This window comes from Phyllostomus hastatus, unplaced genomic scaffold (genome assembly GCF_019186645.2).
Source record: "Phyllostomus hastatus isolate PE091 unplaced genomic scaffold, TTU_PhHast_1.1 phas_scaffold_216, whole genome shotgun sequence".
NCBI lineage: Eukaryota > Metazoa > Chordata > Mammalia > Chiroptera > Phyllostomidae > Phyllostomus > Phyllostomus hastatus.
This window is the reverse complement of record NW_025334018.1, coordinates 6,915,971-6,932,574: the sequence shown is the minus strand read 5'-3', so window position 1 is coordinate 6,932,574 and position 16,604 is coordinate 6,915,971. Positions and strand designations below refer to the sequence as shown.

The following is a 16,604-nucleotide window of genomic DNA, read 5'->3' as shown; positions in this document are numbered from 1 at the left end:
TTGTCCAGAGGTGTCATGTGGGGGAGCTTTGCCCGCCCCTCCCACCCTGTCTTCCATGGATAAGAATAAATCTACCAAGACATGATCTGCTTGGTGAGGAAAGGTGGCTGATCTCTCAAAGGAGAAGGGCCAGGAGCCTTTTCCTCAATGGGTTTTTATTTGGTTCAATTTACACAGGAATACAGGTAAAACTCATCAATCATTGTCAGGAAGTAAAGATCAAACAATAGATAACATATAAAGAACCATGAGGGCTTATTCTGAGTCAGGGTCAGTTAGCTAAAGGGCCATAAAACTTTGAGAAACAAACTCATTTCATGCTTGGACCCTTATCAGAAAATTGAGGGCATTCTTATGAAATCAGGTTTCACAGGATTTTATGCATTCTTTCTTAGGCCTGATTGCCCCGGTGTCTAAGGCTGCACTGCCCTCCAGCATTGTTTCAGGCTTAAGTCAGGCAGGTGAACTAAGGCAGCCAAGAGATTAGGAGGCTTCTTGCAGACAGAATGAGGACTCAGGCTATGTCAAAGCTGAGGGGTAAGGGTCCATCATCCCTCTTTTTCTATAGCCCCCCAAGTCCTTCCTTGAGGGCCCCTTCGTGACCATGCCTGTCTTAGGTTGTCCCTCCTTTGAGGAATCTTACCTATCATTGGCTAACCAGTCATCCATCTGGGGCCAACCAGGGTGAGGTAAAAGAGAGCAGAGTTGGCACCTCTGCCAGGAAGATAAGCTTTGTCTCCTTAGTGGCTTATGGTCCCAAGGTCTCTTTACTCAGCCTTAGCCATGGGGGTTACAGCTTCTGAAACTAGGCAGGGACGTTCCCAACAGTGTCATACTGTATGTACTTGTGACTCTTCAGTTACATTGGTTTCAAGTTCTTAATTTTTAACTCTATGATAATTACTCTTGAGCACAAATCTTTGTGTACCTCTCTATAGCCTCAGGCAAAAATATCTTAAAACTAGAATTACTTGCTGAATCAAAGATATGGACTTTTTAAAAAGCTTTTGATGCTTAACGCCAAACTATTTTTCAGAAAGTTTCCAGTTCATACCATGAGCAGCAGGCTGTGAGAGGGCCCAACTCACTAGAAAGGAAACAAGAGGTTCCTAAGACCTCCATATCAAAGATACATTTGTATTTCTTTACTGCTAACTTACCTCCTCAATTTATTAAAGAAAATTTTACTGCCTTAATCAGCTTGTTGTACATTTTATAAGCAAGTTTAATTGCTAACAGTCTAAAAATAGAAGTACGCTCTCAAATAAGTTCAAAGTCATTTGTTAACCTGGAAAAGAGAAAGGAACCATACATACTTTCCTTTGACCCAAAATACTTGCATTCTTGGGAATAATTACCATAAAATGTTATTGGCATTCAGGTGTTATAAAGAGGGGTAGAAATTTGAAAAGGGGTAAAAAGTGGAAAGAGGAAAGAAAAGACCCGAATTTAATAAGTTGGCAGTGTATAGTTTGAACAAATAAGAATTTTCCTTTGAGTTTACTACATGGGGGTCTGCCTGATTTTTAGCCTCTAAGAATGAGAGTATGAAGTCAAAATACAAGGTCAAAATATCTAAAAACAGGCTGTTAATGGTTGTTACAGTTCTACGACATGAAGCAAGGGGATCCAGTGGAGTCTCCCTTAGTACAATCTTATGTTTTGTATTCTGTTTGTTGTATTTGTTTCAAAATCTCATTTGTCAGAGGCCTTCTATACCCTTGTAAAAGAACCTTACTTTGGCCCTGGCTGGCGTGGCTCAGTGGATTGAGCATCAGCCTGAGAACTGAAAGTCATGGGTTTGGTCCCAGGTCAGGGCATGTGCCTGGGTTGTGTGTGCCCATCTCTGTTTCTCTCCTTCTCTTTTTCCCTCTGTTCCCCTCTCAAAAAATAAATAAACAAAATCTTTTTTTAAAAAATAGAACCTTGTTTTGGAAGTTGGAAATGTAAATTCTGTGGCAGTGGCAGTCAGTTTGTGTCATTTATTTAAATCTTTGATGGTTATGAATGATGATTATGCTGTTAAAAATTATGAAATGCTTTTTTTACCTGTAAAATGAAATAATTTCTGCTTATGCTTGAGAATATTTTCTAATTTTAGACATATAGGATCTCTTAGCAACGTGCAACATCTTAGTGAGGTCAGTTTTCACTTGTTGAAGGTCTATAGGGACAGGCAGTTCAATTCATACTCTCAGACACTGGAGAAGACATTAGAGATGTAATTGTTAGAGAATGGTTAGTTATTAAGTGAAAAATGTTAAGTAAACCTTAAAATAAGGAGAGTAAAAACAAGTAGGCATCTATCTAAATTGAGAAACTTCTTTTTACAACATATAATGCTTTTTTAAAGTAATAAGGTAAACTGTTCATTTTGCCAATATGCTGGTGACACAATTCATCATACATCACGGCATTTTATTTGATGTCATTTAAAAAAAAAGATTTCCTTTCTTTATTTTTAGAGTGAGGGCAAAAGAGGGAGAAAGAGAGGGAGAGAAACATCAATGCACAGTTGCCTCTCAGGTGCCCCCTACTGGGGACCTAGCCTGCAACCCAGGCCTGTGCCCTGACTGGGAATTGAACCAATGACCCTTTGGTTCGCAGGCCAGCACTCAGTCCACTGAACCACACCAGCCAGGACTTGATGTCATTTATTAAGGGTTATTTTTCCTGTTTTTAAAAGCTCCTTTCACTGCTCACCCCTCATTTGAGCTACAAGAAGAGAAATTAACCTCTAAAAGATGACTTTTGTTGGTGTATTTGTAGCTTTTTTGGGGGAGCAGAATTCCAGGGGTCCTTATTCTACTACCATTCTGGAAGTGAAAGTCCCTGTAAGTGCTTTCAAACCTAGTTCCCATGTCATGGGTGATGCTTTATTATGGACTGAGAACTGGTTAAGATAGGAAGACAAGGAGTAAGAATGACTGAACAATAATTATGTTAATGAAGAACTGATGGAAATATGTCAGAAATGTGCTAGATGTGTCAAGAATGGAATTAGAGTCAAATTTGATGTAGTGGTTGAGACCGGTCCCTCCCTCCTGTTCTGTCTGGTGAAGCACACCTAAAATGATTAGGGATAGAGGGCAGGCTGAAATAATTCTAGAAAGAAAGGTAGAGAACTCAAAGCAAATTTATGAAATTGCAAGGGATTCATATTGAGGATATGCAATTTTTAAAAAGTTATTATTTTTTTCTGAAACTTTATTGAAGTATCACTGACAATGAAAAATTGTATATATTTAAGGTGTACAACCCCATGACTCACTATACATATACATGATGAAATATTCACAATCAATCCAGTCACTAAATCCATCACTTACATTTTAACAATTTTCCTTTTTTTTTTAATATTGAGTACACCCAAGATTTAGTCTCTTGGAAAATTTCAAACACAACATTGTCCACTACAGCCACATTGCTGTAAACCAGATCTGCAGAACCTATTCAACCTGCATAACTTTAAGTGAAAGCCCTTACTAACAACACCAATTTTAGCTAGGTACATGGGTAATTATCAAAGAATAATAAAGCAATCTTGTAAGCACCACAAACTTGTAACCTTTGATCTTTCTTCATTTAGGGCTGAAGGGAAGAGAAGATGCTGAGGCCACGAAATAACTGCTGACTTCTGAGTGGGATCAAGATTTTGCTCTCTCAGTCCGACAAACATTCGACCAGCATGTTCCAGGCGCTTTTCTCGCACGCTGTCCCTCCACCAGTGAGGCGGGCCGTGCTGGCCTCGACTGAGGCTCATCATTTACTGACTCTAAGGCCTCAGACAAGTTTTGTCCTTGAGCCTCATCTTTCTCGTCTGTAAAGTAGGGATAATACCTTCTTGACTTGGCATTGTTACAGGTACAAGTGAGGTAAGGTCCCCAGAAATGTGCATAACTGGTGTTCTGAAACATGCATTCCGTTTGCCACTGTTATTCTGGGAGCATGGCTCTCTCCCCCTCATGGGCCTTTCCCAATCTGAGAGGGCAGCAGAAAGCTCTGCAACACTGGGATGCCAAAAGCCCACCCCCAAGACAGCATGCTTTCACCTTTCAAATTAATTTTTCTTCTGATCTCCTGTTACCTTTCTTTACGTCTTACAGCTCTGCAAAGATAATCTGTGCTAAATAAACCCTGCTGGTGTTGAGGTCAAACCTTTGCCCACAGGTTGGAGGACCTCCCACTGCCCCCTTATTTAGTCCTGATGAGGGCAGAGAGTTCAGAGGGCTGTGGGGGAAGGTCCCCTGGCAGCTTTCTCTGGGTCTTCCGAAAGCCACAGCCCAGGTGCCTCTCTGAGCATCAGGGGTGGGCGGAGCTGGCACCTTCTCTCTGTACTCCTGGGTGGGTGCCTTGGCTCAGAGCAAGAACTTGAACTTGGTAAAGTATGTGGACAGGTGTGAGCACGTGGTCTCCTAGGCTCGGGTCCCTGTGCTGCATGGTGTGCCCACCCGGCTCCTGGTACCAGCATGTGGCTCATGGCAGCATCAGCCCAGCCTCCTGCTCCTCTGGCCAACTCCTTGGCCTCTGGGCTCCGACTCCCGGCTCCAGGGGGCAGCGGCGGCAGGAGCAGTAGTAGTGGCGGTGGCCTGGGAGGTCTGGGGATACAAACTTTTAATTTTAGTTCTAGAAATAATAGGCATCCTTCAAAGAGTGATAAAGCTTAATATAAGACAATAAAAGAAAAAAAAACCGTTTAAAATACATTTTTAGAACTCCTTCCAAGGAATGGTTTGGGCACAAAACCTGAAAGATTAGTTACATTTTTAGATTATAGATCTATGAATGGTATTTAAAATTTTGGTATTTCTTGAAGATACACCAAAGAGATTTTGGAGGCTATTGTAGTCTTTTCTGGAACATTCTTTAGTGCACACTCAGGGGCTAAATGCCTGCAGCGTTGAGGTGGTGGGAAGAGCTGGCTTCTGAGTGGTTGCTCCGCAGCGTGGCTGGGGAGGCAGCTGGTGGGTGCTGACACCTGAGCAGAAAAAAAACACGCGTGAGAAACAACATCAGAGGGGAAGCATGTGGTTCCTAAGAACGGACACTGAAGGGGACATGTGGGACGTCAGCCGTACTGCAGCCCACTGCGCACACCAGTTAGACGGAGACTCACAATCTGGACGTCGTGTGTTTGCCATCCTGAGACACCAAGAGGCAGGGGACGGATAAAGTACCTGCAAGTCACCAGTGGAAACAAAAGAAGCCCAGTGGCCCGCCCCTGGCTCCTGCAGTGATCCCTACCACAGAGCCCAGGGGGGTTCCGGGGTAGAACTGACTCGAGAAGTCAGGGCGCGAGGCGTGACGGGGTGTAGCAGGGAGCGCACCCATGAGCAGGAAAGTTTTGTTGGCCTCTGGGTACCTGCCTTCCCCAGAAGCTGACCAACCATTTTCCCCCTTCCCCTTTGGGGCCATGGGAGGAGAAAGTGCACCTGAGATCCAGGTAGACGTGGTCGCCCCAGTTCCTCCAGACCGAAGACCTCTCTGCTGAGTCTGGGGGAGGCGTATGGCAGGCAAGCGGTGACTGGGACCTCACCCAACGGGACTCATCACTCCTGTCTGAAGGGTCACTGAAGACTCTTCCACGGAGGGGGGAGGGCCTTTCCTTTCTTAGGTGGGTGCTTTCATGGATCTTGGGGAAGCATGCGCCTCCCCTGAGCCCCCATCATCACGGCTTCTGCGCAGAAAGAAGCCCAGCTTGAGGGAGAGACAGCGAGGGGCTGGCAGGCCTGTAGTTCGGGTTACTCGTACTCATGTGACTGCTTTCTTCCAGGGATTATACACACGGGCAGCGGGGTCAACAGGTAGCTCCACCAAAGCAAACACAAGTGAGGCCAGATTTCCTCCAGCCAAGCTAGACTCCTCCGAGGGGTTAATGCCATCGGCACTTGCCAGTTTTTATCTCCATTTGTAGCTGGTTCTCAAATCTGCCTACATACTGGAAATACTTGGGACAATGCAAAAATGTATGAATATACTGATGTCTGGACCCCCAGAGATGTTGCCTCAGCTGGTACTGGGCACGGCTTGGGCACTGGGTGTTTGTGAATCATCCCAGGGGGCTGTAACAGGCGGCAAAGTTTGAGAAGTATTGTCATCAGGTCTTCCCTTCCCCAATTTGCAAAATGCAGATTTTTAGCAACTCTCTGCAGTGGGGTCTTGCATTTTGAAGAGGGTGAAACATGTAAGCCTCTGAATTTTACTTGGGATTCAATAAAGATTTGATTTCCTACCCTTTCGACCCTGACAAGGCAAAGCGGGAAAGAAGCCGTTGACGGTCACTTACTTTCTAACCAAGGTCACAGGAGGGTCCAAGGCTCTCAGCACCATGGTCACTGTTCTCACCCCCAGTCTTCTTGGCCACACAACGCAGAGCACAGGCCACCAGCCCGGCAAAGACCCCAGACAGACTCTTGCTTGAGATTCTAGCCCCTCAGTGACCTGAGGGCCCACCACACACCACTGTCCATGTGGGGGCTTGTTCAACACAGAAAGGAGAGCTGGTGACCGATGGTCCTTCAGAGAGGACCGCACCTCAGGAGGGAAAGGTGGACGCCCTCCCCGACCTGTAGCCCCGGCCTCAGATGGGATGTGTGGGTGAGGGAGGGGTAGCCCTGTGGATGCTGGGATGAGGACAGGAGCATTTGCTGTGAGGGCTGGTAGGACAGTGTAGTGTTGTGGCAAGTGGGTCCCTTGGCAACTGGCTGGAATCACCTGGGGTGGTGCTTCTTCAAAGAGCAAGGCCTCGCTTCAGAAATCTGCTGTTTGAGACAGGATCCTGCGTTCACAGGCATTTCTTCAGATGCTTCTTATGCATACTAAGGTTTGAGAACAGCGAGTGTGGAGGAAAAGTTATGAGTTTTTCAAATCAAACAGATTCAGATCCGCATCTTGAATATTCTTTGTACACTGCCTTTTCTAAGCATTTAGATTCTGCCGCCAACACCAGACTAAGCTGGACAAGGATAGTCGTTACTCTAGCGTGGCCATCACTTCTCTTGCCTTGGTTTTCTTGGCCATCCTCTCCTTCTTGGACTTATCTGTTCTTCTGGGCTCTGGGAACACACGCTGTTCATGGCTGTCCGCTTGTCCCTCTGTCACACCTCCTCTGTCTCTGACAAACCCACCAACAACGCGTGACGAGAGCTGCACCTGTCGCACAGCTGGGGCTTGATAAGCTCTGACACGCGCTGTGAGAGCTGCGATGGGGACGCACAAGGTGCTACTGGAACCCACGGGAGAACTGGGATTAAACGGCGAGCGTCTGGGCCAGTGTCTCCTGATCGGTGCCGCCCTCCCGCTGGCTGAGGGCTGGTGAATGAGTAAAAGTCAGTCAAAAAAAATTTTTGTAGAACAGTCTGGATTAGTATTTTAAGTGAATTGACCAAAGTCATCAAATAACTTGTTAACTTGCATAAACAAATCATTGAACTGATTTGTTATCCTATAATTTTTTCAGGTACAAATACATTTGTTTTCTCCTGATTTACATTTTTAGATTTAATTTCAAAGAATCACTTTCCTGTGAAAAGAAAATGATATGAACTGAAATATTACATTTAACTGAATATAAAATAGCTGTTTTAAACAACTGATGACATTAAATTGGTGTAGATGGAAAATAGTGGAAATTGCGTTATAAAAACATTTCATCTCCAACCATGTCCAGCTACTGGAAACGTTCTTGCGCTGCATTTAAAATAATCATATAAAGAATTTCAAGAAAATGTTTCCATGGTATTCTATATTCCTTTTTACACATAGTGGAGCAAAATATCTCTATTACCTTTGAAAATTCTGGAGCAATAATTTCCTCACTTGGGTTTTCTTCTCTCCATGGGCTACTTCTAAAACTTGGCAGCTTCAGCCTGGGGTTCACTTTCTTATTTTCTACTTGGGACTACTCAGGAGCTTGAACTATATTTAGAAGCACAAAATCCTTCAAATGAAGTGTAGTTTCTGTTCATTATACAACCAACTCAGACAATTTTGGAAGGCCCACGGTTAAAATCTTCACCTAACATGGGCTTTGTATCACGCCGATCAAGACTTTTGAGTCCTGGCTGGGTATCTCAGTTAGTTGCAGCATTGTCCTGATATGCCAAGGTTGCAGGTTTGATCCCGGGTCAGGGCACATAGAAGAATCAACCAATGAATGCATAAATAATTGGAACAACAAAAATTGATGTTTCAAGACTATACTTTAGGGATCATTTCTATAGTTCATCACTAGAGATTTCTCTGAATGTGTGGAGCACCCAAAACCATGAGGAGGGGGCACAGTGTTCTGTCCTGACCATGAGGCTGACTTTTGGTGTTGCTTTTGCAACTGCTAATAGCCATTGATGATCGCTCTTCTCTTCCTTTGGAGGAGTAAGAGGGAGAGGATGCAGTCTGAGTGGGGAAAAAATTGATGTTTCTCTCTCTCTCTCTCAAATCAATTAAAAAAACTTTGAAAGTTGCAAGAAACATAAAACCCAAACTGGCTTGAACAAAACAGGAAACTTGTTAGTTTTTATAACTGAGAAGTATCAAAATAACCCATTTCAGGCGAGGCTTGATCTAGCAGCTTATAGTTTTAGTTTTGTTCAGTTACGCATGGAAACAAGCTGAAAGATAGAACTTTACATAATTTTAATTTCATAAATGATCCGCAATAAACACCTATATAAACTGTTTCTAAGAAAAATCTCCAAACAGGACCAATAATCCCTCTAATCCTACTATGTAGTATGATTTTTTTCCTCTTAACCGCAGAGAGGACACTACAGAAGACATCGCAGTCCCTGGCTGGATCCTCTCCTGGAAGGGGTTTACACGTGCTTCCTGAGCAGAGTGAACGCGGGCCCTTCTCAGGATCCTGTCCAGTTGTAGAAGGATTCTTGCTTAAACCTACCTTTATGGTTGTTCACTTCTAACAGAATATAATAATTAATGGAAAGCCACCTGTTCTGTTAGGTTCTGTAATCTCCCAAGTGGTATTTATTGCCTCTTACATAATCCCATAACAGTTTTTATCACTATTTTTCAACTTCCACATTGTTCTGATAATATTTATGTATTCTCCTCCACAGCCAGGCGAGGAATTGCCTGAGGCCAGGACAGGATTTGACAGTCCTGACACATGACAGACTCCCACTCATGGGTTGAATGAAGTAAGAAGTTGTAAGAAAGTGTGATTAACACTTAACCTCTTGACTCAGGGTCAGGAGTCCCGACTTCCAGTGCCAGCTCCACCGTAACCCCCAGTGTGACTCAGGGGAAGCACTCGCTTCCTCATGTCTTGGTTTCCCGAGTGTCAAACAGGAGTAAGAATCATTCCCCAGGGGATACTCAACGTTATCACATGAGGTGACGGGTGTGAATGTGCTCATGTAACGAGGTGTAACCAGGTGATGTCACTCGTGAGACATGTAAAGGTGGGGAAACAAATGAAGACAGTCTAGCAATTTCCACGGCCTGGAACCGGCACGAGTGCTCACCGAGAACCAGGGAACCTGCATCGCAGGCACCACTCTGTCACCAACAACCTTCGCAGTGTTGAATACGTCAGTCTTTCCTGGGCCTCGGTGGTGTAGCCCTGAGTTACAGGCTGGGGCTGGGCTGTCTCTGAGGAGCCGTCTAGCTCTGTAGATGTGAAGTCCTTGAGACGCAGGACGATGGGACTCTGGGCCGAGCTGCCCGATGTGGACTTGTGCAGGACGTTTTATGTCAGGACATTCCTTTGGCACCCACATCTCCTTTAACTTCATTTCCCACCAGCACATGGACAAAACGTGCTCTTGAGCACCCTCCCCCGACACCCCTTGGCTTCCACTTTGCAGAATGTTTTGGGCTCAACAAACAGCAAATAGTTCCTGCAACATGCTCAGGGTGACAAATGCCACCATGCTCCACTCACATCAACGAACTCCATCCTAGGCATCCCCTCTGTGTACACAGAGCACGGAGGGGGGGAGAGAATGTTCCAGGTCCTGGGTCCACACACTCCTCTTCCTCGGGCACCACTTCCGAGTCCCCTCTGGTGTCAGAGCCTCCCTCAGACCTTAGCCCCCAAGCACTCGTTCAGCTGCGGCCTTTTCCTGAAGCTCTTCAGTCTCACCAGAGCCACGGCGATTTCCTCGCACACCAACGCGGAGCAAGGTCGTGGAGGTGGCCGGGCTCCTCCCTTTCCGTCAGGCCTCTCCTGCGCTCTCACCCACCCCGGAGGGCGGGGACTAACACCCTTCTACAGCGCCCTGCCAGGGCACACGCGATGCTATTTCAGAACAAATGGGGAATAACTTTGGACCAGACACGTGGTCCCTGCCCTCCAGGAGATGACCTCTCTGGGCTGACACGGGCACCGAAAGAGCAAATCCCAACAGAGCGAGAGGAGTCCTACAACTGACCGTCGCGCCATAGCACTGAGAACGCGAGCCCGTCTTGGGATCCCACACAAGGTCCCTTTAGGGTGTGACTCCTCAACCCGACCAGAAGGTGAGTAGGTGTTTGTCTACCCACTTCATCCTGATTTTTAACCTATGACAGCTGAAGGAAGCAATGTGGGAGTAAACGCAGGTTGGGGAAATGAGGGAGGGCAGGCGCACCTCAGAGGCCACGGCCTGCTCCGCGGGCTGGTGCGGACCAGCGATGGGCGTGGAGGCGCAGCCACCGCCTGGCGTGCACGTCTCCTTGTTTTGGAGGGTCAGGACGGTGGTCTCAGCTGCAGCCGTTGGCTGCTTCAAGTTTCACTTTTCAGCCTGGCCCCACTTTCCAGGCTCCTTCCTGCGTTTCACAGCCGACCTCGAAACTGGAGGTTTTTACATTTTTGATTGCTGTTAACATTGGATGGGATGGACCAGAATCTGAACAAACATATTTTAACAAAAAGAAGTGATGTCAGAGTAAGCAGTGTGAGCTGGAGCTGCCAGGTACTGGAGATCAGCGATGCTAAAGTACGTGTTTTCCTTCCCCAGTCTGGATGAGGTGCGCACATGTGGGACGCGATGAGGCTCCTGCAGTGCAAGTGGGCTCAGCGTGACGGGCAGCATAAAGGAGGAAAGGACATTTATTTGTGGAGAAGTTCTGTGTGTCCACTTCCAAAGAGTCACTGAGGAGAAGGTGACATTTACACTCTGTTGAGCTATGTGACAGTAACCAGGCAGACGAGGCATCGAGAGACATTTCAGGCAGAGGGAGGAATCACAAAAATTGAACTGAACCGGGAAACAATAAAGTATGTTGGGGTGGGGCTGCAAGTACTGGGGCCTTCAGGAGCTGGGTTCCCAGGACGGGGACAGGGAGGGCTGAGCAGAGGAGGGCAGGCACGGGCTCTGGGAGCCCTGGCAGCGACCAGCCCAGCGTCCTGGTGCGGGAGGAGAGAAGACAGTGGAAGGCTGGGAGGGTTGGGGGGCGGGGGAGGGAGGGGAGGGGCGGCCCAGAGGAAAGTCAGCACCAGAGACCCTGGTCAGCAGAGAGCGGCCTCTGTGGCGGGTCAGCACCGTCCTGACAGGAGAGACGGTGAAAAGGCCCCAGGGAGCAGGTCTCCCCGAGTGTGAGAGCAGGTGGAGTGAGGCCCAGGGAGAGAGGGGACAGACGGCAGCAAGCAGAGAGTGAGATGCAGGAGAAGAAGAGCTCAGACATGTCCTAAGTGATGGCAAGCTGCACACTGTGGTCAGGAGAGGACGTCCCTGCAGGGGAGGGAGGTGATGGTCTCAGAGCCGAGGTGCTAATGGAAGGGTGGGAGTAGGAGGTGGACGTGCCATCCAGTGGACAAATGGTTCCCGCTACCAGTTTCCTGCAGGCGGGACAGAAGGAGATTTTGGAGACAGTTGCCCAGTTCCCCCCTGAAGAATGCCGGCCTGACTGGGGGTCGGTGGGAGGCTGTGAGCGGGAGGGAGGGAGTGACAGCAGATGACGGGAGCCTCCAGGAGGGGAGCTGCTGGAGCTTCAGGGACGTGCCCAGAGGTGGCCCTGGACGTACAGGTGAGCGCTGGCCGGCCTCCGGGCACCATGGAGAGACCCCCATCTGTGGGGACAGCCAGCGCTCTGCTCAGGCAGCCCCTCTGTCCTGCTTGTTTCTGAAATCCTCAGCCCCGAGCACCTTTTCTGATCTCGAAGAGCCTGAGGGAGATGACATGCCCCTTTCTGTGGCAGAAGAAGGGGACTGGCCTTTATGATGCTCAGCATGAGCTATCCGCCCATCCCTTAGTGCCCCCTGCTCCCTGCTCCCCCCCAGTCCCGTCCTCTCACTCGGCACCCAGAGGTTGTCTGGACTCTGGGACTAGCTGGAGCTCCTCACACCTGAACCCCGATCACTGGGTGAATTTCCCCAGACACCCAGCTCCCGGCATTTAGCGAACCATTTTGGGGATGAGCTCAGCAGACAGGGTGGCTCTCTCCCCTCCACAGGGACACCCACACAGGCTGAAACACACGCAGATGCTCAGGACAGGACACAGCCCAGGAGCCCAGGACACAGGACAAGGGATCCAGTCCCCCGGGCACTGCTGAGCGTCCTGTTCACAGTGACAAGTGCCCACATGTCCCCGATGCCCTCCATGGAACCCCTGTTTCAGGGGTGCCATCTCCCCTGTGCCCTCGGGGTTATGCTGGGCAGGAGCGGGTGGGCGTGGGGCACCCATGGGTCAGACCTGGGCTCCTGCTCACTGCAGTTCCACGATCCCCTGGTGCGGATCCACGCTTGAGAAGGAAAAGCGTGGCTGGGGCCCCACAGAATTCTCTGTCCTGCTGGCCTCTGGGGCCAGGCATGTTGGCTGCACTAGGGAGCAGGGGCAGAGGCGGCCACAAGGCCCTCCTGAGAGAGGTGGCCAGTGAGGCTGAAGGCCACAGGAGGGCACCCTGCTGGCACCTTTTATGGGCTAATCCAACCCATGCATAATCCACAGTGAGGCTCACCAAGAAGTGGCAGTTTTGACAGCATAAGTAGCCAAAGAAAAAGCGGGAAATAGGCCGTATCTGGGAGAAGGAGACACTTTATTGTTTCTGGGGTCTCTGGAGGCCTGGGGCTGGGCGGGCTCACTGGTGTCCCCCGGAACTGGCGGTCTCTTTGTGGCTCTGATTGTGGTATTCGGTGGCTATGTCCCCCACCAAGGACAGGAACTCGGAGAACTGAATCTTCTTATCCTCATTCTTGTCTTTTTCCTCAAAGATATGGGACAAGTAATCTTTGCCCTGATTGTCCTGTGGGAAAAGATGCAAAATAAGACAAATTCAGTCCCTGAAGTGTTGTGCGTGGAGTAGGAGGAGGGGGGAGAGGAGGAGGTGGAGACAGGGAGCGAGCACCTGGGGGCCCGTACAGGTGTGTGGGTAAATGGTGGTGGGGACTTCAGCGTCACCTGCAGTCCCCTGAGGGAGGTGCCTTGGCCCCACGTCACCGTCACCGTCACTATGATTGAGAGACCTGGTGGTGGTAGGCCGGCCCTGCCCGAGCTGAACTGTCAGTGAGCTGGGGGGTGGGGGTGGGCGATGGCCAGACCAATCCACATGCTGCTTCGAAGGTGCCTCCTGCCTGAGTTCTGCGCAGGGACGCAGAACAGACCATTCCCCGCCTCTTCTTCATAGCGAACCCTCTTCTTCATAACGAACCCTCTTCTCCTGTCATCTATTTGGCTCCCGGAACCTCGCGTGCTCCATCCCCTCTTCTTGCCCGCCTAGTCTCTGTGTCACCTGGTAACCCCCTGTTTTGTACCCAGTTCAGTACCCTCTAACTGTCCGATTAAGCCAGGTCTGCAATGACATTTTCATTGTAAAGAGGCGTGTTACGTTCTAGCAGTGATGGCATTTCTGCCACTTTCCCTCTGATCTCAGGGACCCTAGTTGGAGGTTCTAGGGCAGGGCCTGAGCATATGAGCTGCAGCGTCCTGGAGAGATTGTGACAAGTAGGAGGGGACCTGTTCACGGCCCTCCAGCTGCAGCGCTGTCTGACCACCTAATCACCACCACTGACGCCCGCACATCTGCGCACGCTGCCACATTCTCACATGTCATCTCTCACATCCCGACAATAAGCTGGGATATGGATTTTACTGGTACCTTTTGCAGGTGAGAATATTAAGTATCAGAGAATGGAAGCGACTCGCCCGAACTCTCACAGCCAAGTGCCCTCAGCCACGCCAGGGCCCAGGCAACCCCGAGAAGCTGCCCCGACTCACAGAGGCCTCGAGGAAGTTGGGGAAATTCTCCTTCAGCATCTTCAGCAGGCCCGGCTTGTCGATCGTGTCATCGGGTTTGACGTACTTGTGGAACAGGTCGATCATGCCCATCACGGACTTCTCAGCTTCGGTGTGGCTCATCTTGGTTCTCAAAGGGGCTGCCAGAGGGAAGGACAGTGGCTCTGTTATCCTGCCCCCAGTGAGGGTCTCCAGGTTAGGACAATGGGGTGGGGACTGAGGATCCAGTGAAGTGAGGCTCGGGTGGAACAGAAGGAACCGTGTCACCCAGGAGGTGGGATGAGGTGTCACTCTAGGAGGGCGAGACCAAGGCTGGAACCTGGGCCCGCGGAGGTCAGGGTCCAGAGGAGGTGGAGGGGGACACGGAGCCTACCGTGGGCAGCACCCCAGGATTCCCGGGAGCAGAGAGGGGAGGGGTCACCACACTGAGAAGGACCCGAGCCTGAGGTGGAACCTCAAGCCAAACACAGTGTTTGGACAACACTATACTTGTAAAAGCATCAAATCCATCTCTTCTGTTGTCAATGACAGGGTTAGAACCTCCACGGCTAATTAATGTTTTGCTGACCTGGTCTGATCCTCTGGGCTGCTGTGGGGCACGAGATCCCCTGAGCGCCGACCAGACCATGAAGCAAAATTAGCAGAAATGGGCTGGGGAAGGTCCCAGGCATGAGTGTGAGTAGCATAGTGAGTGTGCGCAGAGAAACATAGCCCTGTCCCGGGCCTTGGTGGAAGACTTGACCATTCCCGTGACAGAGAAGTAGGGAGTGTGGACCAGAGTCAGCTCGGTGCTATAATCAACAGAAACACCTGCTCCAGTTCTTAGGCCGTTGGATGGAAGAGGAGATGGGGTCCTTGGATTGCCTCTTTGGGGGGATTATCAGCCCTTCATACCTCTGTGCTCTCTGGAACTCCAAGGCTAGACCACACTTAAACAAAGAGAAGGTCTGACATCCTAAAGCTGGTTATTTCCACAATACTCTGAATCCCAAGCAGAGAAATGGGACAGTGCAGCCCTCACATCCCAGACTTTCCAAAGCACCCAGGGAATGTGCATGGCTCACACGTGTGGGCATCTTACACAAACCACCACCACCTCCTCGTCTGGGAGAAGGTCCTTGCTGTTATGTCACTAAGTGGAACCACCCCGGGCGTCTGTCAACTCGGCCAAAGCCAGAGCTGAGCTCAGGGCACAGAAGGTCACCGGCCATTCCCTCAGCTGGGGAGGAGGTCAGGAAGCTCTGGTTGGTCCGTCCCTGACCCAGGGGCAGGTCTTCTCACCAGGGCGAGGTGAGTGGGCGTCCCAGGCCTGGGCTCAGGAGACCCTGCAAGACTCTGGCAGGAACACCCACTCTCCCCTGGGGTTGGGGTGCACAGTGGGCCTTCACCAACCCAGGGCCTGAGAGTCAGGTGAGTCCAGACAGAAAAGAAGACGAGGAGGAGAGGGAGGGAGGGAGGGTCATTCCTGCATCTTCCACCAGGGGTGTTTGCACGGGAGCTGCCCCAGAGGAGGGAAGGGAGCAATGGGGAGCATCAGTCCGGCCATCATGTTGTGGATGAGGACCTCGGGACCTCAGTGGGAGGAAGTCACACAGCCCCGTTGGAGGCAGAGCTGAGGCTGGACCCAGGCTCCGGAATCTCTCCCATCACTGCTTCCCCTGCTGCTGAACAGCGCAGAACACGCTGGGCCCGGGCACCCCTCCTGGCAGAGTCGGCTGCAGACTTACCTGAGCTGACGAGGTGTCGCTGAGGAGAAGGATGCGTGTGCTGTGCATCTGGGCAAAGACCGGTCCCTTTATAAGGCTCAGTCCCGCTCCTCCCAGGGGCTGGGAGCCCTGGGGCCACGTTCGCTGCCTGCTTCCAGGACCATTGCTCCACTCGGGTGGCTGGGACACACCTAGGAGTGAGTGCTCAGCATTTCCTGGTAAAATCCCAGGCAACTCCCAAGGGACAAGAGCCTTCTTCTGTCCCTAACTTGATCTGGGGGTGGGGACAGTGGCATGTGTCCTAACAGGATAGGCATTTGGTAGAGAAACTGGGTTTCTGGGCACAGAGAGGAAGGGACTCTGAAGGACAGCGCGGTCTGTGTCTGCTCGTCAGCCAGTCCGTCCACACGTTTGTCCCGACAGCTCACAACCCTCCCTCCACTGGTTCGTGAGCCCTTTGCTGTGCTAGGCATCAGCACACCCGCCGTGTGGACATTCCCCCCAAACCCCCATAACCCTGGTGAGATTTTACCCTGCACTGTCACCCTCGTGTCAAGGAGGGGAAACCGAGGGATTAAGAGGTAAGCAAACTTCCCACGTGCACGAGGCCAGTAGAGAGCAAGGTCAAGACGTGATCCCAGAGAAGCCTGATTCATTACATTACACTGATACATTACACTGATTCACTATACTGATACATTACACTGATTCATTATACTGATAC

The 16,604-nt window shown here is 50.0% G+C and overlaps 1 protein-coding gene and 1 non-coding gene across 2 annotated transcripts; one reads left to right on the top strand and one right to left on the bottom strand.

Annotated features, from left to right (window-relative positions):
• Positions 1–8,192: 8,192 nt before the first annotated feature.
• LOC123804866 lies at positions 8,193–8,403 on the top strand. Its single transcript, XR_006783217.1, has one exon. It is a non-coding gene; the product is annotated as a small nucleolar RNA U3 (small nucleolar RNA).
• Positions 8,404–12,972: 4,569 nt separating this feature from the next.
• Positions 12,973–15,937, bottom strand: LOC123804732 (protein S100-A7-like). The gene is made up of 3 exons (XM_045817158.1): positions 15,902–15,937; positions 14,157–14,314; positions 12,973–13,185 (listed from the first exon to the last, which is right to left on the bottom strand). Exons 2-3 carry the CDS (start codon positions 14,295–14,297, stop codon positions 13,021–13,023), a joined length of 306 nt encoding a protein of 101 aa, XP_045673114.1. The 5' UTR covers positions 14,298–14,314; positions 15,902–15,937; the 3' UTR covers positions 12,973–13,020.
• Positions 15,938–16,604: the final 667 nt, after the last annotated feature.